A 27,338-nucleotide genomic window follows, 5' to 3' on the forward strand; every position below is an offset into this window, starting at 1 on the left:
GGGCCAATGAGCGCGCGGGGCGGGGCGGACCGGGGGCGGGCCGTCGGGGCGCGCGGGGCGGGGCTGGCGGGCCCGGGGCGGCGGGGGCGCGGGCGCTCGCCGGACACCCGGTCGCGCGCGGCCGAGTCGCGGAGGCGCCCGCTGCAGTGGCCGCATCTCCGAGGTAAGCGTCCGCAGAGCTCGGTCCGGGGCGCTGGACGCAGGACCACCCACCCCGCCCGGGCCCGCCGCGCCTGCCACCTGCGCCCGCCGCGCCTCCTCCTGGCTGCGGCCCCCTGCGTCCGTGCGCCCCCATCCCCGGCCCTGGGCTGCCTGGCGGTCGGTGCTGCGCGCTGAGGCCCCCGGGGGCTGCGTCGGGGGCGTGGGTCCGGGGGCTCGAGGGGCGCGGGCGGGGGCGACCCCGCTGCAAGGGACAGGTGGTTGGTGCGTGGGCCCCGGATGAGGCGCTGGGCCTGTCTGGGCGGCAGCGCTTCACGCGACGAAGCCGCCCCCCCCCCTCCCGGCAGCCCCTTTCCCCGCCGCCGCCTCCCCACGTCCCGCTACGCGGACGCCCAGACCTGGGGTGGCAAGACCGAAGGGGATTAGGGCGTAGAGGGTGTGAAATGAAGCCAGTGCCCTGCAGCTCCAATTCCGGGAGACCCGGGGCCACGCAGAGGGCCCAGAGTGAGCGTGGTCCCTTGGCAGAGACCGCGCCGCCCACTCGGGGTCCCAGGCCCCTCTCCGGCCGCATTTGCGTCACCATTATCACGCCAGGTGACAGTGTCAGCCGCACAGTGTGCGACTCCAGCAGCCTCCCCGGAGGGTGTCACGTTCTCTTATCGCCTGTGAGCACAGAACCCGGCAGTCAGGATGAAGAGATCGGCTGCCAGCAGGTTTGCTCACACACCTCTGGGGAGCAGTGCCCCACCTGTGCAGCAGGACCAGAGAAACCCTTTATTCTGCAGTTTCAGTTACGCAAATGCAGCCTTGAAATGAGCTGGGGAGAAAATCCATTCCTGCCACTCTGCTCATGACTATTTCGACAGGCGTTTGGTGTCTCTGAAGATGAGACACCGTTTAGGGTAAGCTGACAGTGTGGCCATCTATCTGCGTATTTAGTGGTTACTTTACCTGGCATTTTTTGGATACCGGCAGGGTCTCGGGGACGCTGGATAAAGGGCCCAGCTCCCATGTCCCACTCTGCAGGCCTGTCCTGACTCCCCATGGCCAGCCTCTCAGGGAGGACCCAATGGAGGTGGGGGGGCGGGGGGAGCTCTGCACAATCCAGGGCAGCCCCGCACCCCTAGATGGTGATTGGTAAAGGCCAACCTGGATCCCGAGTGCCCTGGGACCACAGGGGCTTGGAGTGATGGGGAGAGAGCTTGGAACAGGCAGGAAATGGGGGTGGGGCAGCGAGACAGCCGCTTGACCGAGGCCTTAATTAAGCTGGATTCTGTGACCCCGTCTCTGGTACCAGCCACTGTTCCCGTCACATGGTCCAAATCACAGGGCTCCTCGAGGGTTCTGGGGGGAGGGGTGCTGGTGAATTTGTCTGCAAGTTGCCTGCGGTAGGAGGGTATGTGCATTCTCCTGGGGGAAGGGTCTGCCGCTTTCCTGATTTCCAGAGGGTTCCGTGAGTCAGAAAGGTACCATAACTTAAGTGCTACATTAGAAAATCGCTCTCCGTGAGTCCGGAAGGATGAAGTGATGGAGATCATGGGAAGCTCTCTTGGCTGTATTCTTATCTCCCTGGTGCTGTTTGGCTCCTCTTCCCGAATCCTTTGAAGTCTCAGTAAATAACTGGTAAAACCGTATACGAGGTTATAAATACTCATGGTGGAAAACGTGTAAATCACGGGAGAATTTAAAGTAAATTAAATCACTCATCACTGCTTGAGGATGCAGAGAAGGCTTTTAGCAGCCAGACGGTCCTCAGGGCCGCAGAGTGCTCCCGGCAGGAGAGACTGAGAATGAAAAGCTTCCTCTGGGAGAGGCTGCGCTGCCTGGAAGCCAGGCCTATTTATAGCTGGTGATGTTGCTGGTGAGGCAGGAGGAGCGCGTCTGGGGATCTTGGGACCACGAGGCAAGGGCCCTGCTGCACCTTGAAGTGTCAGGTCCTCTGTGGGCTCAGAGTGGCTCCGGCTGGAGGGCGGTGGGGGCGGGGCGATGTGCCCCTGAGCCCACAGACCCTGGACCTGGCAGACACTCCCCTGTGTGTAAGCAGCAGCCTTGCCTCAAGGGGGTGGGGGGATGGAGCGCACCTGCACCTGGGGCTCAGACGTGGTCTCCGGCCTTTCTGGGTGGGGACGGAGCCCTGGTGTCTGCCCTCGGCAGTGCAGCGCGTCTTCGGGGGGACCCTTTGCGGCAGCGGAGAGCGCGGGGTGCGGGGTTGGCCCTGCTGGGGCCTCGGGTGAGGGTGCGGCCCTGTGGGAGCCCCAGGAGCGGCCTGTGGGGGGGCTGCCCCTCCCTCCTCCCCAGCTCTCATCTGATGTGGGGTGTCGGTCTGTTCCCAGGCTCCTTGTTCCCTGGAACTGTGCAATAGCGCAGGACGGCCGTCAGCCGGGAGGTGTAATTTAGCGTCCAAACACAGGACCTTCTTTGGTGAAGAGTCCAAAGTCTTGCACGGAGAGTAAGGCAGTGACAGTTTTCTGCCTTCCCCGCCCTCGCCCCCAGCCCTCGCTCCTCTCAGCAGCCGGACCTGCCAGCCCGTCCTGGGAGGAGCACGTCCACACCGACTTTTTCTTGTTTTTAGTCAGGTTTGTGGTGAGGAATGATGGGTTCTTACCTTTGCTGAAGCCTAGATGTTAAAACCACCTGGAGCCTTTTCCACTCCTCCTGCTGCCTCTGTGGTGGGGCGCACCCATGTGTCCCCAGCGTGTGTCCCCGTGTGTCCCCACGTGTCCCTGCGGGTCTCCGGCATGTCCCCGGGGTGCCTGCGTCTCTGGTTCTCTTGGCATCAGTGCAGTGCCCCCGCGTGGGCTCCGTGTGACCTCCTGCCCTGAGCCACGTTTCCCCAGACCTCTCCCTGTCACACCTGTGTGATTGCATGTCTGCTGAGCACCTGCCAGGTGGCCTTTACCTGGGAAGCCCCACCGCGGTGGGGACAACACCCAGCAGCCGGCGCCCCCGGGTGACCTCGTGCGGTCCCCACATGCCCCGCTGTCTCACCTGCACGGGGCGGGGGGGGGGGGGGGGGGCGCCAGGTGAGCGGGGGGGTGGGGCGTGCGGTGCAGGTGTGGGTCTGGGCCCAGAACCGACGTTAAGTCAGGTTAAGTCAGGTGCTCCTCGAGTGTGCCTGCGGCCCTGCGTCACAAGCGGTCAGTAGAAAGCCCGCCCACACCCTCCTTCTCCATCCAGGTGTCCGCGCTTCGTGCGCTCACTGACCCTCGACCCCGCTCCAGTCATTTAATGCCGTAGGACAGACTGTCCCCAAACCAGGGCTTTAAGACAGTGACCCCGTTTGCTTTTGCTCATGACTCTGCCAGCCAGCAGGGCTTGGCACGGACAGTGGTCCCCATCCCCGGACCTCGGCTAGGGGTCTGCTGGCCAGACAGGACCACCCGAGGCCGCCCTGCTTAGTTGAGTCTGGGTTGAGTGACTGGCACGAGGCTCCCCTGTCTCTGTGTGGGGTCTCTCCAGAACGTTTGCCTGTCCCTCGAGGGAACAGGGGAGCCTGGTTCTTTGTCGCGTGGCTGTGTCCCACGGTCCAGCCAGCTGGGGAAGTGCCCCTGGCTTGAGGGGCGGGAGCTGGTGGATGGGAGACGCTCTAGGGTGGCCCCTCTTCTCGGTGCTTCGGAGGACCAGTTGTGGCAGCCCCTGGGGCCCCTGGCCCTGTGCCCCTCGGCCTTCGACGGCCCCCGGCCTGCTCCCTCGGGACTCGCTGCACCCTTTCCGTGGCAGCAGGTCGCACGTCTGTGGGTGGACGGCCCCCCCTCGGCCGCGCCGCCCGCTGCGCCCCGGTTCTGATTCCTGCCGCTTGGTCAGCTGTCCCCCGCGTCCTCGGGGTCTGAGGCTCCGTTCTCCTGACACCCTGCAGGCCCTGCCCCACTGGGCCTTCCAGCCCGGCAGGGGCCCCTGCCTGCTTCTCTGGACTTGCTGCCTTTTTCTCATCGAGCTGTAGGGTCCTTTACGGCTTCTGGAGACAAGCCCGTATTTGTATCTTCTCCTACCCCGTGGCTTCCCTTTTCTCTCCATCGGTGATATTTGTTGATGAACAGAAGTTCTTGGTTTCAGCCTGCTGCCATCCTAGAATGGTTTCCTTTAAGGGCAGCGATTTTTGAGGCTTGTGCAGTGGATCTTTCTCTATCCCCAGGACGTCAGATACCCTCAGCCCTCACCTTCGTGAGGATTTTGCCTCTCCTGCGTCAGTCCTCGGAGCGCCTGAAGGGTGGTGTCGACGCCCCGTCTCCCCTGCATCTGCCATTTACTGAAAATATGCTCCTCCCTTTTTTCTGCAGGGCCACCTTGTCACACATGTGTGCGCATGTGTTTGGGCTCTGGCGTCCCTCCCGTTGGTGGTTCTGTCCCATTGGTGCTGCCTTTGCTTCCAGACCTTTCTCTCGAGTCTCCATGCCCACGGAGCAAATCTTGTCTTTAAGATCGCTGTGTATTCACAGCCCTTCTCCCACACATGTCAGCTCAGTGCGTCTAGACACTAGACACAAAAGCTGTCGGAGTTTTTATCCAGATTAAGTTAAGCCTGTGGTCGAATTTAAGGACGGTTGACATCTTTCTGTACGTAGATTCCAACCCATGTTCATAACGTCATCATTTAGGCTTTTCGTTTCCTTCAGTGGCCGAGTTTTCTGCGTTGACTGTCTGTGCGTCCTCTGTGAGCGGTGTTCCGAGGAACTTGTATTTCTTCATATTTTAAATGTTGCGTTTCTAAATGCTTTTTACTGTGCGTCTTTGCTGTTACGCAGAAATGAAATGGCCTTTTGTGTGTTGACCACGTATCCAGAAACACCACTAGACTCACTTACTGGTTCTAATAATCGTCCTGGGATCCCTTTGGGTTTGGTGTGTGCACAACCCTAGAAGCTGCAGATGATGAGTTTTTTTCCTTAACAATTTTTATATCTTCATTTCCTTTTCTTGTCTTTCTGTACTGACATGGGGAATACAGTACTTGCCCCAACTTAAAAACAAACGCTTTCAGTATTTCAAGTGTGGCGGCTTTTTTCAGTTTTTTTGCAGGTGGCCCTTTTTCTCAGATTAAAGAGTTTTCCTCTTTTTTCGATTTACTAAGAATTCGCATGATGCATAGATGCTGACTTCCGTCAGATGCTCTCCCTGCGTTTATGACGGTGGCTTTAGTGTGACCCTCACATTTAGCCACATTCCCGGCCCCGCCCCAACTTGACTGCAAAATGTTGATCCTTTTTATCTCTGACGGGATTCCGTTGGTTAATGTTTTGTTTAGGATTGTGAAGGACAGTTTTTGTATCCATGGGCAGCTCCTCAGGTCTGCCTGCGGTGTGGAGTGACTCTGGCTCCCACCGAGGCCGGGACCTGGCCGCCTCGCCCCTGCAGCAGGGCTGTGTAGGACCCGCCCCCCCCCCCCCCCCCCCCACTGGCCACTGCCCCAGCATGGGCTTTAAGCCTTTCCTAAAGCAACAGGCTGTGTGAGCCGCCTCTTCCTGTGCCCAGTGCCTGCAACTTGAGGCCAGAGCAGGGATCCCAGCAGGCAGGTGTCATATGGCTGTCCTGTACTGGGAGCCTGTCCTCCAGGGGCCTTTGGAACCCGGCCCCGCCTGATCCTCTGGGCCCTCTGGGCCACGGCCCCCGGCTTCTCTCCTCCACGCACTGTTATCTGTGGGGGACGCTCCTCCTCTGGTCTCTCTGGTCCCCTGAGTGCTCCGAGGTGGCTGTGACAAAAGCCACAAAACGGTGATTTAACACACAGAAGTTTATCCTCTCTCAGTGCTGGGGCCAGAGGCTTGGGGCCGGGGGGCCGGGGGATCTTGCTCCCTCCGGAGGGTCTTGGGGAGGGTCCTTCCTGCCTCTTCCAGCTCCCGGGGTTCCAGGGCTGTGGCTCTGTCATCACGTGGCCTCCCCCATGTCTGTGTGTCTGCTTCCAAGAGCACTTGTCATTGCGTTCAGGGCCGCCAGGCAAATCAGACCTCGCCTTGGTATCTTCAGCTTGATGACGCCCGCAAAGACCCTTTCTCCAAACAAGGTCACATTCACAGTTCTGGGAGTTAGGATGTGGCCGTTCGTTTCTCGGGCCGCCTCTCAGCCCCCTCCACTTGCCCTCAGGCTGCCTGCAGGCGCTGACAGAGACCCCTGGCCGGGCACTTGTGGGGCCAGGCGCTGGGTGACTGAGCGGCTGGAAGTTTCCACCTGTGTCCTCATCCAACCCGTAGGGCGCCACCTGCCCGGGGACATCTGTCCGGGAGCCTCAAGTCTCCCTCCGGCTCAGCCCACCAAGACCGGAGTGTAAAGGGTGGGAAACGCGGCACACGCACACTCAGGGCTTCAGTGCTTCCCGTGTCCTGGCTGGGACTTGTGGGCAGAGCATCTTAGGACAGGTCTTAGAGAACCCGTGTCCCAGATGGTGAGCCACGGGCTAGTGTGGGCCCGGGCAGCCGTCTCGGAGACCCCAGAGGGCCCAGGTGGGCCGAGCCCCCTTCTCTGTCCCTGCTGGTGCCCGGGGGCCACCCTCCCACGCCACTCTGCTCTCCTTGGTTCTGAGGCCCTCTTTCGGGATTGGGGGTGTGCCGTGGTGCCCTTTGGGGCTGCCCCTTGGCCCCCACGGCCTTCATTTTCTGAGATCCACATGCAGACATGGTCCGCTTCACACTCCTGGTGAGCTGTGGCTTCGGATTCTCTATGAAACTCTCTGAGGGAAGCGGGTCCCTCCGAAATCCCTGGCTTCGTGGTGACAGGAGAATGTCCCGCTGTTAAGGGGCTGGGGAGAGCCACCCAGAGGTCCTCAAGGGGTAGGTGGGGTTTGAAGATGCCCTGCCTTCCTCAGTCTCCCTTACTGGAGAGGCTTCTGCCCCACAAGGTCACCTTTTGGAGGGCACACAGCCTGTCCTGGCCCCCCTGTGCTGGCTGCCCAGCCCCCAGCCCCGTCCCTCCCGGCCTCCCAGCCCCGTCCCTCCCGGCCCCCCAGCCCCGTCCCTCCCGGCCCCCAAGCCCCGTCCAGCCTGGCCCCCCTGTGCTGGCTGCCCCTAAGCCTGACCCACCAGCTGGGCAGCAGCTCCCCAGGTCAGAGCTGGGGCTCCCAAGGCAACCTTGCTGCGGGACAGTGCAGGACAGGTCCATGGCCCCGGGATGTTCGGGGACACAGACAAGACACGAGCTTGGTGCTCTGCTCGTGTTTTTCCATTGGAGAGAACTCAGTTTGGTCTTCTGACTGGGAACACACGATGGCCTGGCCTCAGGGCCTGGACAGCCTGGCCCCAGGGGACCTGTCGGGGCCAGTGGCCTCAGGCTACGGGATCTGGGACCCGAGCCGTATCCTGCTCACACAGCCCAGGTCACGCCAGCTCTCTCACTGGGGCTGTGTCCTGTGGAGGGTGGGATTCCTGGCTGCCCCAGTGTTTCTCGGGAATGCGCAGCTCAGAAAGCCTGCTTTGTCCGCCCGGAAGGCTCTCACCGCTTGGAGCGGCCCTCAGCGGGGACGAGTGGCCCCGGGAGGCTCTCACCGCCTGGAGCGGCCCTCAGCGGGGACGAGTGCCTTTGTTCCCCCAGGGGCAGCAGCCAGGGCGATGCACCTCTAGACCCTGATGCCGGGGCCTGAGCCTCCAGGTGGGCTCTGGGCCCTGGTAGAAGGTGGAGAGCAGGGAGGCAAGCCGCGTGAAGTGTTCTGGAAAGGGCCAGCCCGGGGGCCTCGGTGCCTCTGCCCCCCGCATCCCACAGGGTCTGCCTGGAAGCCTCAGAGGGGCAAGGGGCGTGTCTCTCGTTGTCGTTCTCTTCTGTCTGCGCCTTTTGTTCGCCGTCTCCGCGTCGTCGCTGAGAGTCTGGTGGCATCCGGTAAGGTGCCTCCCACGGCCTCCTCGTGGTTTCCTTGGCTCAGCCCCCATCCCCAGCTGCGCTCCTGGCCGCCCATGAGGTCTGAGCAGGATCCCGCTTTATGCTTGTGTGGCCAGGTCCCTCGAGGGTTCTGGCACAGAAATGGGGTCTCGGTCTGGACCCTGGGCCCCGGCGTCCCGTCGGTGGGCCCAGCGACCATCCCCGGGGCGTCAGCACCTAGAGCTTTCGTTGGCCTGGGCCCAGGTGTCAAGATCCGGGAGACGTGGGAGTGAACAGCAGGGACACTGAGCAGGGGCTCAGGGAGAGCCAGAGTGGCTTCCAGAAGCTTCCCTGTGATGCGCCCGCCCCCAGGAGCCCTATCCCCCTACAGGGCCTGTGGTGTCCCTCAGGGGCCCAGAGCCGGGTTCTCAATTCCACTTGCAACACAGTGTGTCCCCTGCAGACTCCACTGCACCCAGAGGGGCTGGCGCTGTGCCTTTAGCGGAAGAGGTTATGGCAAGAACCCTGAACAAGATCCTGCCTTTCGTGGGCGGGTGCTTCTGGGAGCCAAGGGGCTTGGCGGGGCGAGCAGCCCCCACACAGGCCCGCAGGCCTGTGTCCCTGCCCCTGCACGCAAATAGGGAATTCTCCAGGGAACGCTCTAGGTTCCAAGGCTTCGGGACACTCCAGCCCTGTTATTTTGCAAAGAATATCCGCCTCTTCTGGGTTTGTGGCTGCAGGGTGTCCCCGAGGAGGACACCGGTTCCCCCTGTTTTGGGGGCCTGGACTCACACCGCACCCCGGCAGCACGGGGAGGCCAGCTCAGGACACCGGGGTGCCAGGTGGGCAGGACCTGGCTCCTTCAAGGACACCAACGTGGAGTTCCAGGAGTCAGGACAGAGCCTGGGAGTGTGCTGGGTCTTGGGGTCACACTGGTGGGCTCTCCCCCCTCTCAGAGCGGGGGCCCAGGGGCAGGTGGGCGGGAGGAGGGGCTGGCGTTTCTCAGACAGGGTCTCTGGGAGGCTGCTCACCTCCAGGCCAGAGGTTCCCGGGGAGATGGGGCCAGAGGAGGGGCTCATGCAGCCCCCAGGAAGAGTGACAGAAGCCAGCAGCATGTGGAGGACTGGGGGACAGGGGTCTGGGTGAGCTCTGGCTTCCCTGCGGCCTGTCCAGATTCCCAGACACAGGCGTCCTGCCGGCCCCCACCTTACCCCACTCTGCACGCCATCCCTGGTCTCTGATTCAAGTGTAAGTGCAGCTCTTCCACAGAGCCTGCTCACAGACACCTGCTCCTGCTCGCAGACACACCTGCTTCTGTTGCAGGAACATCACTAACAGGGAATTCCTGGCCAGGAATTCTGTGTGCTGATGTCTGTGTGGCAGCTGACAGTGGTCTGTCGGGGTCTGTCCCGTGTCACCTTTTCTGTAAGTTTCGCTTTAGGCAGTCGAGGCTTAAGGAGGTTGCCAGGCAGAGTCCTTCTGAATTGGGGCCCGACTCATTTTGGAAATAGGGGCCTTGGCCTGGTGCCTCTCTGGGGCCTCGATGGCTCCCGGGGGGTGGGGGCCGAGGAGACCACAGGGCGTCTGAGAGACAGCCTTTCCCGGTGGCGGGATGATCCCTGTCTGGCACACACTGGGGCTCAGGCCCATCCGGGTCTGTGTGGGGCCTGCTGGCAGGGGCTGCCCTCTGGCCCCTCCCCCCCTCTGGTCCCTATTTCACCTTGGCAGGGCCTCTCGAGGCCCTTCTTTGAAAATGCAAATCCAGTAACACAGTCTCCCCACACCCAGTGTGGGTGTTTATCAGCTCCCTGCTCCTGACCCTTCTGGCCCAGGGGGATGGCTCACGTGAGACCTGGGTGCTTCCTCGCCCTCCTCACTTCCTCCCCACCCCCCTGCACTCACTTCCTCCCCCTCCTCACTTCCTCCCCACCCCCCTGTGCTCACTTCCTCCCCACCCCCCTGCGCTTGCTTCCTCCCCCTGCTCACTTCCTCCCCACCCCCCTGCACTCACTTCCTCCCCACCCCCCTGCGCTTGCTTCCTCCCCCTGCTCACTTCCTCCCCACCCCCCTGCACTCACTTCCTCCCCTCCTCACTTCCTCCTCACCCCCCTGCACTCACTTCCTCCCCCTCCTCACTTCCTCCTCACCCCCCTGCACTCACTTCCTCCCCCTCCTCACTTCCTCCCCACCCCCCCGCGCTTGCTTCCTCCCCCTGCTCACTTCCTCCCCACCCCCCTGCACTCACTTCCTCCCCCTCCTCACTTCCTCCCCACCCCCCTGCACTCACTTCCTCCCCCTCCTCACTTCCTCCTCACCCCCCTGCGCTCACTTCCTCCCCCTCCTCACTTCGCCCCCTCCCCACCCTGATTCTTACACATCCCCAAACAGTCTGGGTTTTTTTCAGGAAAGCAGGTGAGGGCAAGGAGAGAGACTCAAGGGTTTCACAGAGAGTGGGGGGTCGTGGGCGTGTAGGGAACTCTTGGGGCGGTCCTGAGCTGGGGGAAGTCCTCACATGGAGGGAGTGGGCAGGGCATTCGGACCGCCGGGTCTCTGGCCAGCCAGAGCGATCCCTGGGCATCCCTGGTCGTACCTGGTCACACGTGAGGGGCCTCCACCCCCACTGTGTGCTGATTTGTGCCCTGCAAGGTAAGGGCTCTCCTCGGGTGACCAGGAGACCCGTGCCCGCAGGTCCGGGCTGCCATCGTCGGCACAGACAGGCCTCTCTCGACAGCTCCGTATTCCAGGAAGCCTCTGCTGGAGCTCTGGGGCTTTTACAAACTAATCGTGTCATTATCTCGTCATACAGCACATGGACTTATCAAAGGATAGGAAAGGACACGCAGAACGCCTGTGACTCCTCCTCCCTCCGCCCTAAGAAGCTCCTTTTTCAGACAGAGAAATGGGGTCAGCGATAACACCGGAAGTAACTGGGTGTCACCCGGCCTCTGCTGTGGGTCCCTCTGAGGGCGGGCACTGCCAAGGCAGGCGCCGGGTTCCCGTCCCTGGGTGGGCCTGCGGGAGCCTAGAGGGTCTGCTCCCTGTGCATCCACAGGGCGCCGCCTGGAGGAGAGGGCACGGGTGGCCTCGAGAGCCGTCGGTCCAGACCTGCACCGGCTTTGCTGACCGGGTGGGCATGGGGGACCCCGGCCTCAGGTGCCCGTCCTGGCTTCCTCTGGGCCAGCCAGGGCCCCCAGCCCGGACTGGGAGGGGACGCTCACTGAACTGAGGACTCACCACATGCTTGCCGCTCAGGACTCTGCGTGTGCCCTGGGGCCACTCTGCTCTTGCCCAGCCCCCTGGGGCCCGGACGGCCACCCACTGCTCCCCTGGGAAGCGACTTCTGGGGGCTCGGTCACACACCTCGGTGGGGCTTGGACACCTCAGGCTCCTGTCTGGGCCACTGGCCGTGACACAGGGAGGGGGCCCCACAGGGACCCACCGGCCTTGGGGATCAGGTGCCCCACGAAGGCGAGACCCGTGGATAGGGCAGGGCAGCCTCCGCTGGGCTCCTGATGAGGGGCCCCACATGTGGTCCCCACCCTGGGGCCACGTCCGCCACACTCCCGCTCCCGCCATGTGCCCGCACTAGGTCCGCAGCCCACGGTTCTGGGTCTCCCTCCCCATCACTGGCAGGTCCCTTGGGAGGATATCATTCTGGAGAGTCAAGCAGATGTGGCCCAGGGAGGAGACAGTGACACAGTGGCCAGTAGGGGAGTGACAGGAGGGGCGCCGAGCCCACAGGAGGCCGGATCGGGCGCTTCCCCGTGGACTCTGTTTGGGGACAGCCCTCATCCAACCACCGGGCGCCTGGCGGGGGCCGGCGCTGGGAGGGGCAGAGTGCCTGGCAGTAGCTTGATGCCCGAGGGACCTGCCCCATCCTGGGTGCCCGCTGTGACACGGGCGGCCAGCCTCCTGCCCTACGCATGGCTCTGTAGAAGCGTGGTGACCCCTTCCTCCCCTTCCTCTTCCAGCAACATGGCTGACAGCAAGGCCAAGGCCGCCAAGGCCGCCAACAAGACACCCCCCAAGTCCCCAGGGGACTCCGCAAAGGACAGAGCGGCCAAGAGGCTGTCACTGGAGACAGAAGGTGCCGGCGAAGGGGCGGCCGCTGCGGCCCCAGAGCTCAGCGCCCTGGAGGAGGCTTTCCGGCGCTTTGCCGTGCACGGGGACACCAGGGCCACCGGGCGGGAGATGCACGGCAAGAACTGGTCGAAGCTGTGCAAGGATTGCCAGGTCATCGATGGGAAGAATGTGACCGTCACTGACGTGGACATCGTCTTCAGCAAAATCAAGTAAGTGCCCCCCAGGCCTCGCACTCAGGACTCCCGGTGGGCGTTGTGTTCAGCTGGCAGTGAGGGGGTGGGATGTGCCAGTGCCCCTGACCCGTCCCTTCTCCGGATACGATGCCCAGGATTTGGCCGGGGCTGGCGGGGGTCCCTGGAGCTGGCGGCAGAGCTGAGAAGCCTGCCCCTCGGGCGTCACAGGTGCCTCGCACCCTCGAGCCTGGGGAGGTGTTCGCACCCGAACTCTGATGCAGCGTCATCGCCGCGGACTCGGTGGCCGTGAGCAGTGAGCCTGTGTGCTTCCCGCACGCGTGCGCGTGTCCTTCCTCCTGGATGCCGGAGAGAGCGTCCGGCGTGGTTACGTGCCTTCCCCGTCCCTCTGGGCGCTTCTGCGGCCTGAGGACACCCTCCCCCGCCTCCCGCCCTCCAAACCTGAGGACCCACCCGAGAAATGTCACAGCGCGCCCAAGGCTGCCTGGCGTCTAGCGATCTCGGTGTAGGTCACACTTGTGGGAAAATAGCTTATTTCTGACACGTGTCCATCTCAGTTACTGTGATGCCTTAGCTGCACGTCCCCGTGACCTGGGCACGTTTCCTGGGACGGCCCTGTGCCCTCCCTGTACATTCAGCGGTGGATGGTTTCCTCCCTGTGTGTCCCCAGCGGCTGTGACTCCGTGTCACCAGACACGGTGTGTCTATCCAGGGAGGTCTGCCCGCTTTCCTGGGCAAACACTGGTGCCTGTCCTCACAGTGACCACCAACCAAGGGGGCAGCCTTCTCCTCCAGAGCTGGGAGGCTGCAGGAGGGTAGAGCTGCCCCACGAGAAAACCAACCCTTAGGACCCAGATCACTCACCAGGTGGAGGGGACTTGGTGCCAGAGGAGGAACCAGTCAGAATTCAGGGTCCGGGCAGAGGCCCCAAGGAGACCACAGCTGAGGGAAAGGGATTCTAGTGAGCACTCCACTCCCAAGGCCCAGGGTCAGAGGGGAAGGGACAGGGCTGGGGTGCAGGGGGAGGAGGAGGTAAAGGTGGGGTGCAGGGGGAGGAGGAGGAGGGGAAGGTGGGGTGCAGGGGGAGGAGGGGAAGGCGGGGTGCAGGGGGAGGAGGAGGAGGGGGAGGCGGGGTGCAGGGGGAGGAGGAGGAGGGGAAGGCGGGGTGCAGGGGGAGGAGGAGGAGGGAAAGGCGTGGTGCAGGGGGAGGAGGAGAAGGTGAAAGTGGGGTGCAGGGAGAGGAGAAGGAGTAGGCAGGGTGCAGGGGGAGGAGGAGGAGGGGAAGGCAGGGTGCAGGGGGAGGAGGAGGAGGGAAAGGCGGGGTGCAGGGGGTGGAGCAGGAGGGGAAGGCGGGGTGCAGGGGGAGGAGGAGGAGGGGAAGGCGGGGTGCCGGGGGAGGAGGAGGAGGGGAAGGCGGGGTGCAGGGGGAGGAGGAGGAGGGGAAGGCGTGGTGCAGGGGGAGGAGGAGAAGGTGAAAGTGGGGTGCAGGGGGAGGAGAAGGAGTAGGCAGGGTGCAGGGGGAGGAGGTGTAGGGGAAGGCGGGGTGCAGGGGGAGGAGGAGGAGGGGATGGCGGGGTGCAAGGGGAGGAGGAGGAGGGGATGGCGGGGTGCAGGGGGAGGAGGAGGAGGGGAAGGCAGGGTGCAGGGGGAGGAGGAGGAGGGGATGGCGGGGTGCAGGGGGAGGAGGAGGAGGGGAAGGCGGGGTGCAGAGGGAGGAGGAGGGGAAGGCGGGGTGCATGGGGAGGAGGAGGAGGGGATGGCGGGGTGCAGGGGGAGGAGGAGGAGGGGAAGGCGGGGTGCCGGGGGAGGAGCAGGAGGGGAAGGCGGGGTGCAGGGGGAGGAGGAGGAGGGGAAGGCGGGGTGCCGGGGGAGGAGGAGGAGGGGAAGGCGGGGTGCAGGGGGAGGAGGAGGAGGGGAAGGCGTGGTGCAGGGGGAGGAGGAGAAGGTGAAAGTGGGGTGCAGGGGGAGGAGAAGGAGTAGGCAGGGTGCAGGGGGAGGAGGTGTAGGGGAAGGCGGGGTGCAGGGGGAGGAGGAGGAGGGGATGGCGGGGTGCAGGGGGGAGGAGGAGGGGGATGGCGGGGTGCAGGGGGAGGAGGAGGAGGGGAAGGCAGGGTGCAGGGGGAGGAGGAGGAGGGGATGGCGGGGTGCAGGGGGAGGAGGAGGAGGGGAAGGCGGGTTGCAGAGGGAGGAGGAGGGGAAGGCGGGGTGCATGGGGAGGAGGAGGAGGGGATGGCGGGGTGCAGGGGGAGTAGGAGGAGGGGATGACGGGGTGCAGGGGGAGGAGGAGGAGGTGGGAAAGGCGTGGTGCAGGGGGAGGAGGAGGGGAAGGCGGGGTGCAGGGGGAGGAGGAGGGGAAGGTGGGGTGCAGGGCGGGAGGTGCTCTGTGGTTGGTTTGGGGTCCCAGGTAGACATTCCATCCCCAGGGCCAGGTGACGCCCTGGGAGCCCCGGAGATGTTCTGCCGACAGTGTGGACCAGAACCCCCAGAGGCCCGGTGTCCCCGCCCCTCCGCCCGCTGACCTGCACAGTGTCTGTTGGGCAGGGCCCCGGGCGGAGGGCAGGTGCGCACTCCAGACCTCCTGGGTCCCTCATCGGCTCCCTGGTCTGTAGAGCCCTGGTGCCTGAGGGCCCTGGTCCCCGAACCTGGACCGCTGTCCAGCAGATGGACCGCTCCTCTGACTGGGTGTCCACACGGCATCGTCTGGGCCCAAACGTCCATTCTGTCGCCTGTGCCCACCCCCCCCCCCCGGCCCCGCACCTCCTACCTGTGGAGGCTGAGGAGATAGCCCGGTGGAGGAGCCGGTGTGGACAAATGAGCCCCCCACCTCTGCCCCCGCTCACCTCCGTTGCTCTGATCTGTGCCCCCCTCTGCCCCCACCCTGTCTGCCCACCCTCTCTGTGCCTGGCTGGGCGCTCTGGTCCCATCCTCCTCCACGCGTCTTGGACTTCAGTGTCCATGTGGGGTTCGGCTGCGTGGGACCTCCCCTCTGGGGTGTGCTGGGTCTTCTGGTCACTTTGTCACACTGACCTCGGCCTGAGCCTCGGGGCTGACCCCTGCCCATCGCCTCCCTGCTCACAGACCTGCTGGACCCTGACTTGTGCCGTCCCACCTCCTCACAGAGGCCCAGCCCACCTGAACCCCCACGCACCTGGGGCGCGGGTTCCTGACCTCTCTTGCTGTGTCCTTGGGGCATCTTCTAGTCCCTCCTCGGCTACAAGCTGCCCCCTGGAGATGAAAAGCTGTGCGCTCCTCAGCTGGGTCTGCCTGATCCCCAGGGTCACCCCCACAGAGCAGGGGCCAGACTCTGGGAGCCTCTGGGAAGTGTGGCCTCAGGGTCAAGGACATTCCCAAGAGGGGCAGGGGCGGGCCACCTCGGCCCAGAAGGTGCTAAAGTGTTCCTACTTGGCGTCCACCGGGGAGGGGGCCGGGGAGGGGCCGCGTCTTGGTTCTTTCCCCCGTGTCTCCGGGTTGGGGGCTTCAGGACCTTTGGGGACCAGGGAGCCACACGGAGCCTGCCTCTACCCACTGCCCAGGATGGCAGTCTGGCAGCTGGCAGGGACCAGCCCTCTGTGTCCCCACCTGGGGGTCTGCACGTTTGCCGTCCCTGTGGCCCCGGGGTTGTGACCAAGGGGACTGATACCTGACTCTGGAGATGCTATCATCACCAGGGACCGGGTTCCAGCCCGAGGTGCTGTGTCCTCTGCCGAGGGGGTGGGGGGGGGGTGGGGGGGGCTGCTGGCCTGCTCTCCTTGCTAAGAAACACGAGCCAGATCTGTGGTGTGGTTCCCGTGGACGGTTGCCATGGCCAGCCGGTCTCGGGCATGTGGTGCCGCTGTTGGCCGACCCCCAGGGCCAGACGGGAGCCCGCGGCTGCCTCTGAAGGTGTCTCTAGCACTCGTTCAGCGGTTCAGCGGTGCAGCCGTGCTCCGGCACCCCAAGCGGGAGGGACAGGAGGGCAGCCGTGTTTACCGTGTGCTCACACTGCTGGGGTGGGGGCAGCAGGAGCCCCAGGGGGCCCACGTGTCCTGAGCTGGGGGGCAGGAACCCCGATGAGGCCCAGCATGGCCCCCATTTCTCCCCTGGGCGTGTCTTCAGGCCTTCAGCACTGACCTTGGGAAACCACACGCATCCAGGAGACATGGGCAGGCCCGGGAGCAGAGGAACCTCAGAGCCGTGTCCCTCGGGGAGGCTTTCAACAGGGTGAGGAAGGCACAGCCGGTAACACGCCAGGGGTCCCACACCCTCGGCGCCGGCCCAGACGTCGAACTGTCGGGACGGGTGATGGCAGCCCTTCCTTCCGTCACCTTTCATTCCTGTCACAGAAAGTTGCCTCCACGCTACTGCGCACAGGCATTTGCACATGTATGCACACACGCACTCACAGCCCACACTCGTGTGCACAGAAGCACATACACGCACACGGCTCCCAGGACACATGTGTGCACATACGCAGGCATGTGTGCTCACAGGTAGAACTCAGGCTCTCCACACCCCCGGGGGTGGGGAGGTGGCTCACTCCGAGGATGGGTGCCCTCCTGCGTGCAGGAGGCGTGGGCAGCCCGCCACCCAGGGAGTGGGACGCGGGCCCTGGTGTGAGCACCCGCAAGGGAACCCCATCTGGTTGCAGTCCCCGTCCCAGGAGGCAGGGCGTCAGCCGCTCAGAAGCTTGGGGCCAAGGCTCGGCCCCCGGCCCCTGGGCACAGAGGGCTCCACATTGCAGAGCCCAGGGCTCCTTGGGACCCCTGGCGTCTCTGCCCCGGCTCGCATCGGCGGGGGGGGGGGGGTAGTCGTCTGATGGGTGGGCAGTGGGGGGCCCCAGCCCAGCAAGGGGTTGTGGTCACAACGCAGTCACACGGGCCTGTGATGGCCACTGGGGCCCCTACAAGGGGGCAGGTGCGGGCAGGGCCCGTGCCCGGGTAGGCTTGCTGGTCACCTTGGAAGGGTGTGGCAGGGGCATCGTGCCTTGTCCCGGAAGGGGAGGTGGATGGTGTCCCGGGCGGGGTCGTGGGGTCCCAAGGGAAGGCTGCAGGGTTAGAGGACGCTGGGAGGTCCCGAGGAGACCGTCTGGATCTGCTTTTATTTGGCCTTGTGACGAGGGTGGTCTTGGGCGGGACGTGCACGTCCTGATCGATGGGGTCTGGGGTCACACTTGTTCCAAGTGGCAGCCGTGGCAGAAGCGTCCTCGCCTCGTGGGAGCCACGGATGCGGAGCCACAGCCGCTGACTGGTGGAGGAGATCCCGCTCTGTTTGCAGGCGGTTGCCATGGCTCTGCGGGCGGTGGCGCCAGCCCGGGTATCTGCAGGCTTTGTTTAGGTCCTGTTGCCACGGCAGCGCTTGTTTGTTTTGATGTTACTATGTGTTAAATTTTAAACAAATTTCTCGCAGCTCCACTCCAGGTCTCGATTGAACGCTATTGTTACCAAGACAAAGCCTTCTGGCACCCTCTCTGCCCCGAGGGGCAGACCTCGGTGGGTCTGAAATACTAATTAATCCAGACTCTGTGTGCCCAGCACGAATAGCACCCTGACAGCCCCGCGTGGGGAGCCCGGACGACAGCGTCCCCTCAGTTCTGCCCGTGTGCTCGCGTGGGGTGCAGGTGGAGGGCCCGGCCTGAGGGGGGCAGAGGGCGGCCTCCTGGCCCATGCGCGCGCCTATTTTGGGGTTGCTGTGTGTTCAGAGTGAGGGGCCGTGTTTCCTGCAACATGATGCCGGCGTCTGGGTCTCAGGTTAGGAAGAAGCACCTTGGCGGGGCTCCCTGGGGCCCGTCGGCCACTGACCGGCTCCATTCTTGCCACACACCCCGTGGCCCCAGCCGGGACATGGCCACGGCCCGGACGTGGTGGGACTTGTCCGAGGCAGGAAGCGGGAATAACAGAGCTGAGCCTTCCCCACAGAACACAGTCCAGATGCTGCCCGCCGCCGTTCCACCACGATTGTGGGGCGGGGGCGTCCACGGGAGGTCCGGGTGAGGTTGGCAGGGCCCCATGCGTGCGGGCACATCCCAGAGACACCAGGGACGGGGGCTCCCCTGTGCCGGGTCTGCCCAGGGCCCACACTGTCCAGGCGGGGGGCAAGCGAGCGTGGGCATTCGGGGTCAGCGGCGGGGTCAGGATGGCCACGTGGCTGAGGCCTTCTCTGTGGGGGCCCTCTCCTGGCCCGAGGCCATGCAGGGCCTCCGCGGTGGGCAGCCTGGTGCGTCTGGAATCGGGGAGTTGCTGGCCCTTGGCCCCTCGCTGGGTTGATGTGGATGCTGGGTCTCAGCACACCTTTTGTCCTTTTAAGGTGACCTTCCCCAAATGCTCAGAAATGGTTTCAGTGACCTCAGTGGGTCTGTTTCATAGCCCATCCCCTGCCATAGCCACGATGGCAATTAGGGGCGCAGGTTGTGGGCGGGGGGTGGTGGCTGGAGCCCCCAGGGACCCCGCCCCTGCCCCTCACAGGGCAAGCCCAGCCCCAGGCTCCTGCATGAAGCAAGCACGCTAGGGTGGCTTTTACCTACTTGGCGGGGAAGAGTCGGGGCCACAACTGCCCCTTCAGGCAGATCGGGGCCTCCCCGCGGCCCCTACAGACCCACAGCATCATGGTTGTGCCCGGGCCCTGATAGGCGGGTTGGTCAGCAGCACTGGGGAGCCCTGGGCAGGAGCAGGGCGGCCGCTGTCTGCCAGGAAGGTCTGGCTGCAACTGGTCCTCCTTTTTTTGTTGTTTATTTTTTTTAAGAGAGAGCGAGAGCAAGCGAACGCAGGGGAGGGGCAGAGAGAGAGGACAGAGGGTCGGTAGCAGGCTCCGAGCTGTCAGCACAGAGCCTGAAACCCGGGCTCGGACTCGTGTACCGTTGAGACCATGACCTGAGCTGAAGTCAGACACTTGACCGACAGAGCCCCCCAGGCGCCCCACCGGCGGTCCTCCTTGGGCACAGTGTGCAGTTGGAGCCACTGGTCTGGCCTGGGAGCTGCCCCAGGTCAGGCATGACGTGAGGGCACCGCTACGTCACAGCCACAATGGCAGCTCCCCCAGGAGCCCCCCACTCCTGCCAGCCCAAAGGAATTCCCCACAGGGCCCTCCTTCTCACTGAGCCTCATCAGAGCCTTAAGTGGCCCCTCGACACCCCACTTCCTGCCTGCGCTGTCACCCTGGCCAGCCAGGCTGCCCTCTGGACAGGTCTCCCAGGGCCCTGGCTTTGCTGCGGGGGGGGGGGGGGTGCACGGGGGGCCAGTAGCTTCCTCCCACCCGAGCGGCAAGTTCTCCATAATGACCCAGCATGCTGCCTCCCACCTCTTGGAGAGGTGTCCCTGGGAGTGCCATCGGTCCTGAATCATGGAGGTGCCGGCACGTTTTGGCCCGAAGCCCGGGAGCCTTCCTGCTGTTAGCCCTGGAGGGACATACGCCTGTCTCTGGAGGGCTGCCCTGGCCCCCGCCAGCCCCAGTGTCCCCGGGTGACCTTTGGCACTGGCAGGGTTCAGCCCCCTGCCCACCCTGAGTTGGGTCTGGAGGCCTGGGGGACACAGGGCTTGGGAAGCAAAGTGAAACCCCAGCTCATGGGGCCTTGTGTGTGATCAGTGACCCCATTCCTGCTGGGCGGGCCTGCAGGCAGGGCACCGGCCAGCCCGGCCTGGAGCCGGGAGAGGGGGTTTCAGGGTGGGGACACCCTCCAGTTCTGTGGACTCTGGAGAACAGGCTCACTCTGTGTCCAGAGAGCAGTGTAATGTGATCAGTGTCTCTGGGGAAGAGACGGGCATTGTCATTCTAGAACTTGCTGCGCATGGCTCTCTGCAGCAGGGTGCCGGGTCCCCTGGGGAGAACTCCCTGCTGGGCAGTTACGGTGGGGACACTTGGGGACACCCGGCCCGGCCAGGTGGAGCAGGAGAGTCGGCCTTAGGCCCGTGTCCACCAGCTCTGAATGTGGCCCTCTGATGGGAGCCCCCGTCAGCCTTCCCCCCCACCCCCAGCTCAAGTGACTCACACTGGTGGCGCCTGGTGCCGCGGTGCCCAGAGAGGGCTGCGTGCTCCGGCGGCCAGTCCCGGGGCTGGCCGTCAGGCCTGGCATCCACATGCCACCCGGGCAGGGCGTGAATAGGAGACAGGAGTGCCTTTGACGGCCCAGGACAAACAAACAGGGCCTTGGCCTGGCAGCAGGGCAGGGATCTCCGTGCGGGGCGGCTGCTGTGAGAACCTCGCTGCCCAGGAAGGTTTCCCCAGAGGCTGGGGGGTGGGGGGTCGAGACCAACTGCTGCGGGGGCAGAGCCCACTGCCCACCACTGGGTCTGAGGAATCCCTGCACCCACCAGGCCACCAGCCCCTGCTGTGCGGTCGTGGTCGGGACCAGCACCTGAGGACAGAAGGGGCGTTTGTGTTCTGAGTGCAGGCCCCGTGGGGGCTCGGGCTTCCCAGCCCCGCTCCCCGACTGCGGACTGTGTCCCGTGTCTTCCGACGGGCACGTCAAGTGCCTCTGAGTCCCTGCGTGTGGTGTCCAGCTGTTCACTGCTGAAGGACACCTGACTACGTGGTTCCCGTGGGACTGTGGTGCGTCTGTCCTGTGTCGAGCCCAGACGTGGGGGCTCAGAGCCGTAACTGCCCAACCGCCTCCCCGGGTGGACGCCACGTCGGAGTGCCCGGCTGACCACATCCTCCCGGTGCGGCCATTTCACCGGCTTCAGCCACGCTGGCCGTCCGGCCCGGTAGGACTCGCCATGTGGGGTGGCGCTTTGTGTGCTCTGCCCTGGCCACCCAGGGGTCTTCCTGGACAGTGTCCGGTTCGGGTATTTGCCCCGTTTTCTATGTGGGATCCTCCCTGTTAAGTTTGAAAAACTTTCTCTTTCAGGTATCTGTTTGCACGTGTTTTCTCCCCATCTGTGGCTCGTTTCGTATTCCTCGGAACAGCATCTTTTCAAGGGCGTGGGGTTTTAAATTTCGGTGCATTCCAATTCCTTGTTTCTTTTATGGACTTTTTTGGTGTTGTTTCTAAGAAATCTTTGCTTCACCCAAGGTCACAAAGTTTTTCTCTTAGGTATTCTTCCAGAAGTTTATAGTTCTAGGCTTTGTGCTGAACTTAGGACGATGGCCCGTTTTGAGTGAGTCTCTGTAGGCACTTCGAGGCACAGTGCAGGGCTGGCTCCCCGCTGTACCAGCCCCAGCTGTTTAGAGACGGCCCTTTCTCTCTGAGCTGCCTTTCTTTGCTCTTCCGTGGAAACCCTCGCGTGGGTCTGTCCCTGTGCCTTCGTGGTTATTGTGGCTGTTCTGGGCCGTCTGCTCGTGGACATCTGCAGGGCCGTCCCACTCAGGCCTCTGCACCCACAGGGTGTCCCTGCATGGCAAGGAGCCGCCCCCACAGGACCTCTTGTTCTAAAACCCTGACAACTCCATGGATTAGCAGGAGAGATCCAAAGTGGGAAAAATGGTTTTTTAGTAAAAATTATAAAACGTGCACAGTTTAGAATCTTCCTGAAATTTTGTGAGTGGCCTGCGGCAAGGAATGAATAGGGCTGCATCTGCCCCTAGCCCCCTTGTGCCCCTTCGGCAGGCGGCTTTCAGGTGGGGGCAGTGGGGGTCCTGGGAGGAGGGATGGGCCCTGGGACCACCTTGCTGGGCGTATCGGCGAGGCGGCCGCCCGACCCCGTCCCCGTGTGATGACAGGGACGTCGGGCCACGGTGGCCCCAGGCAGGATTCGGCCTCTGTGTGGTTCAGATGGGATGAGCGTCTTGACTTTTTTCCCTCCTGCTCTGAGTGGACGCCACACACGCCCCATTTTAGACCCAGACAACAGCTTTGTTTTAATGTCCAGTTGTTCATAAAGGATGTGGTTCCTTTAAGCTTTTTTCCAAGACAATTTATATTTGCTGCCGTTGCCCATGGCGACCGACTGTTGGGCATAAACAGTGCACACCAGGGTGGGGGAGGGGCATATTCTGTATTTTAACGTTAGACTTGATTTCTGCTGTGGGAGAGAGGTGGGGGTTCCCCAAGGCCACTGGGCCCCCACCAGGTTCCTGGGTGGGGATCCCCTGATGTCACCGGTCCCTGGGTGGGGGCAGGGTTACCCCGATGTCACTGGGTGCCCAGACAGGGGCAAGGGTCCCCCGATGTCACCAGGTCCCTGGGAGATAGTCTCCCGATGTCATCGGGTCCCTGGGCAGGGCCAGGGTTTCCCCAATGTCACCTGGTCCCCGGGCAGGGGTCTCCTGATGCCACCAGGTCCCTGGGAAGGGGTCCCCTGACATCACCTGGTCCCTGGATGTCAGCAGGTTCTGGGGGCACTACTTGGTGGGGCTGTGAGTTACGGAGGGGAGTGGCCCTGGCCCGGGCCCTGAGCGCTCTCCTCCCTCAGAGGGAAATCCTGCCGGACCATCACATTCGAGCAGTTCAAGGAGGCGCTTGAAGAGCTCTCCAAGAAGAGATTCAAAGACAAGAGCAGCGAGGAGGCCGTCCGCGAGGTGCACAGGCTCATCGAGGGCAAGGCCCCCATCATCTCAGGGGTGACGGTGAGCATGGCTAGCAGGGACTCCCTGGAGGGCAGCAGCCCATGGGGTCTGGGGTGGGACAGCGGACGTGTTACTCCCTGGGGGTGTGCTGACCCAGCTGCCGACGGCCTCACGCGCTCACCTGGCCCCTTGCGCTCACACGGGCGCGCCCCATTCTCTCCCTCTACAGAAGGCCATCTCGTCGCCCACTGTGTCCCGGCTCACGGACACGACCAAGTTCACGGGCTCCCACAAGGAACGCTTCGACCCGTCAGGCAAGGGCAAGGGCAAGGCGGGCCGTGTGGACCTGGTGGATGAGTCGGGCTACGTACCGGGCTATAAGCACGCGGGCACCTATGACCAGAAGGTGCAGGGTGGCAAGTAGCCAGCCCAGGAGCAGCCCTTCCCGCGGGGGCCCGCGCCACCTCACACTTCATTACATTCCCTTGCTCCCTGGGGCAGAACTCAAGACCGGGGCCCCGGGGGGCCGCGGGGGTGGCAGTCAGGCCTCCCCCTGCCTGGGGCCTGGCATGCTTCTCTCTGACCCCCAAGTGGGGCCCCGAAATCACTGACCGTTTCTAACACACCTGCCTCGTCCAGTGCTGGCCGACAACAAATGGCCTTTTTCAGAGCGTCTCCTGGGACCAGACCACACTAGCTACCTGACTTACAGGCGAAAAGGCCATTTTAAAGGGGCCGGTGAGCCACAAGGGGTGAGTGGGACAGACCCTGTCAGAAGGTGGCCACCTGCTGAACTGCAAACCCCTCCCTGGAACCTCGAGGGCAGCACAAGCTAACGCACTAACCAGCGGCACCAAGAAGACAGAAGTGAGCTGCTAACAGGACATCATGAAGGTGTGGGGAGGTGGGACAGGTGCTTGCATGTGCACAAACACTCACACATACCCACATGTGTGTGCCTGCGATACGCACATGCTCGCACACACACACACACACACGCACGCACGTCGTGGAGCCGGAGGAAGGTGAGCCAGTGGAAGGGGCTCCTCAGTGGACCAGAGGAACACGGTCTGAAGTTGTCAAAACGGAAGCCAAGGACAAGACCGTTCACATTATTGTGTTTTCCTAAGAAGAAACTGGAAACGTATTTGTTCCCAGAATGGGTCAGCGAAGACAGAATACCGTTTCTGCCCCTTTCTCTCCTGCCGTTTGTGTCTCTAGGCCAGGAGACCCTGCTGGCCGAGGCTTCCTGTGCAGTCGCTTTGCTGGCATGATGCTGTCTTCTGTCCGGGGCCCCACTCTGCACTCAGGGCCTCCGGGCTGTGGGTCCCCGTGGCTGCTCCCTGTTTGCTGTTCAGCTTCGTGGTTCAGTCTCTGCATGAGTCTTCCCTAACCTCTCCCAACCCCTGCAAATGCAGAAAACCACACGACAGAGGCAGGCCCACAAAGGGCCCCGAGGCCAGCAGCATTTGTTGGCATTTGGTTTCTCCGTGAGGCTGGACAGGGGACTCTTGTCACAGCGGCTTCATGGGGACATGTCCCCTTGCAGAAGTGCCACCAAGCCTGGCGAGTGAGTGGTGGGGCCGTGTGGTCCTGGCGCTGGTCCTAGGAAAAGCCCACGGGAGCCTCAGGGAAATGCTTCTTGGAGCCTGTCCACCCCGGCCACTGTTCTGTGTCCGTGGCAGCTGGCTGGTTGGGGGCACTCCCCGGCGCACAGCACAGGCGGTTGAAATAGACCGGCACCGGGGTGGCACCCGCACCCGCCTCCCTGTGCCCAAAGGGCATGCTGGTCATCGCTAGAGCCGGGGATGGTCCCTCGTCTGTGCGGTGGGGCTCGGGGCTCGAGCTCCCATCCAGCATGGCCCCTCTGAAGGGATGTGGTCCTCCCCCTCGCCCCTACGGTGGGGCCTCACCAGCAGCTTCCTCCCGAGGTTCTGAGACTTCCCAGGGCGTAAAATCAGAGATGGCTGCAGGCCTTGAGGCACCTGTGCTCACTGCGGTCTCTAGTTTCTACCTTGGCGATCCTGAGCTGCCCGGCCAGGCCTCTCCACCCCACGGTGGGGGAAGGGGGGGAAACCGAGGACTGAGTGCTGGAGGAGGGACAAGCAAGCAGGACACAGGACCCCCGGCTGGACCGCGGTGAGGATCTGGAGGCAAGGGGAGGACGTGGGAAACGCTGGAAGGTACTCTGAACACGACAAATGTTTCTCAACAGCGAGCAGGTCACAAACAAGACCTCCTCCCAGATCCTCTTGGGCAACATGTTGGGGAGCACCGTCTGAGGCGGTGGGGCTCCGCCTCCTGCCATTAAACACCTGGGTCCCCACTAGCACAGCCATGACACAGCGTGGACACTGGAGTCCAGCAGGACCTTGGCTCCCACAGTGTGCATGTCCCAGTGAGCAGAGGGACGAGGGTCCCCGTGCCACAGCCTGTACCGGGAATGCACAGCCCCCCTTCCACCGGCCCTTCTCAGCCCCCCTCACCCCCAGGAGGCCATCTTCTGTGCCAGAGCGGAGTCTCCAGGCAAAACAGCCTCCCCAGGACCACCCTGGGAGACTGGGGTCTAAGCAAGAGAAACCACACATCTGCCTGCCCACGGGGACCCCTGCTGTCACGCCCTCCCCACAGCAGCCCTCTTCTTAGCGGAAGGCACCAGTGTCGCGGGCTGGTGGAGCTGAGCTGCTCACTTGTGACCGGCGTTTCCCAGTGCGCTCCTGACTGTTCTCACAGCACCTTCCCGTGGGGTTTGTGAATGGGACCCCTTGGCGGTCCACCCCGTCCCACAGCAGGGAGGTCCGGTTGGCCACACAGGGGCTACAGTCTCCCCTGCCTCCCCTGCCCAACCCCAAAGCCTCTTCGGACGGCGCCCGTCCCCAAAGCCTGGACGTTCCCTCAGTCAGGAAGGAGGGGGAGGTAGCAAAGACTCCATCACGAGACTTCAGCGCTCTCCATTCCATCAGCTTAAAATCATCTGCTAAACGTGTCGCCGCATGTGTGTGGCCCCCGCACACGCACGCACACGCATGCTCCTCCATCGGGGCCTGAACACGGAGAACACACAGGCAGGGTGTGTGTCTTTGCTGCATGTTATATGCAATGCCAATTAGCTTCTACTAACCGCGTTACCCAGAAATCCAGCGTCTATGTGTGAGCGAGAGACCGCACAGCACGAGGAGACAGGGCGCGTTCTGCCAGGGAGGGCAGGGCTGGCAGCATCTGAGTGTCAGGAGAACTGGAGGAGGGTGCTTAACACTGATCACACCAGAACACTTATTTATTTCTATTTAACGTGATAGGATAGGCAACTAGGCGGCGGTAACAGTCAGCTTTACCAAAATGAAGTTCAAATCATGTAAGTTTAGGATGTTATCGCAGAAGATATATATTTATACTGGAGTATTTTCACACCTCTAGTGTCCCCAGTCCTATGTTTGCGGCAGATGAAAATCACAGCCGATGCGAGAAGCTGGGGAACGGTGCGCCAGGCGGCTCGAGGGCACCACTTCCTGTTGGTGTGGCTCTGCGTCCGCGTCCCCGCGCTCGGCGCTCAGGACAGGCCGTGGGCGTCCCCCTGGCTGCTCGGTGGACAGGGCCTGCGGCAGCGGGCTCATGCCCCCACCCCAGACTGCCTCTGTGAATAGTTTTCTGGCACCCAGCTGTGCCCGTGTGCTCAGTCGGGCAGGACGTGCGGCTGCTTTTGCGCTACGTCGCGTGGTGGTGGTAGGAGGGGACACCTAAAATTTTCACCATCTGGCCCTTTACGGGAAAAGCACGTGCTGGCCCTGCCCCGGGGACCCAGCCCAGCTCTCTCCATACACAAGCTGGCTGCTCCCCCATCCCGCAGCCCACGCCACATGGGACGCCCCGTCGTCACCTGTTCCGTGCAGGCCAGGTTGACAATTCAGCCGTACTGTGAAGTTACCAATAGGCTAGAATGTCCTTAAAACACTGACCCCGAACAGCTCCCCTCCACTGATTGACTACTGAACACTGTGGAACCTGGTGGTTCGGGGTATGGCCTCTGTCCCTGGGCATGTGGAGGGCATGGCCCCAGGTGGGCTGGGCAGTGGCCACCCTGAGCTTCGAGAGGTTTTTTTCTCTCCCTCTAGACTCTTGAAAACCCAAACCAAGCCAAACACAAAGGAAACCCGCACAACTTAAAAGAAACTTGAAAGGGATCGTATACTACTAGTTTGTACTAAGTTTTTTTCAGGAAAGGGAAATAAATTTATATATATATGCAATATATTTTTACACTGTTTTGTTACCATTAGGGAGTCCTGAGTGTATCACTTTATCAGTGTGATGGTGAAGAGTAGAGTCGACGTCTTGGGTGTTCTGACTCAGAAAGGCACGTCTGCTGGCGTCTCAAAGCCGCACTCAACCAGGGTTATGTATGGGATCGGGGTGGCCCTCCTCTCCCTCCCAGAGCGTGAGGCACGGTGTCCCCGGTCAGAGCTGACCTGCAAGGCCTGACCTGCAAACCTGTAGCGAAACGGCTCGTGTCTGTCTGCATACTGCTCCTCCTGTGTTCGCTGTTAACATTGTGTGTCAAATTGGTAAAGTGATAAATAAAGGTGTTGAAATGTGGATCTGTTGTCCTCAAGGTGCACCACCTACACCAGCAGTCACACACAGGCACTGACCTCTAACACGGACGGGCTGTGGGAGGGGCTGTGGGAGGGACGGGAGCCACAGCTCACAGGG

The 27,338-nt window shown here is 63.0% G+C and overlaps 1 protein-coding gene across 2 annotated transcripts; it reads left to right on the forward strand.

Moving 5' to 3' along the window:
- Window positions 1-51: 51 nt before the first annotated feature.
- TPPP (tubulin polymerization promoting protein) lies at window positions 52-27,221 on the forward strand. Of its 2 annotated transcripts, none has more exons than XM_045039514.1 (4): window positions 52-163; window positions 11,910-12,230; window positions 22,535-22,688; window positions 22,858-27,221. In XM_045039514.1, exons 2-4 carry the CDS (start codon window positions 11,914-11,916, stop codon window positions 23,050-23,052), a joined length of 666 nt encoding a protein of 221 aa, XP_044895449.1. In that variant the 5' UTR covers window positions 52-163; window positions 11,910-11,913; the 3' UTR covers window positions 23,053-27,221. The 2 variants fall into 2 exon arrangements, with proteins under 2 accessions (XP_044895449.1, XP_044895446.1); XM_045039511.1 differs by lacking the exon at window positions 52-163 and adding an exon at window positions 651-1,061.
- Window positions 27,222-27,338: the final 117 nt, after the last annotated feature.

This window comes from Felis catus, chromosome A1, assembly GCF_018350175.1.
Source record: "Felis catus isolate Fca126 chromosome A1, F.catus_Fca126_mat1.0, whole genome shotgun sequence".
Lineage (NCBI taxonomy): Eukaryota > Metazoa > Chordata > Mammalia > Carnivora > Felidae > Felis > Felis catus.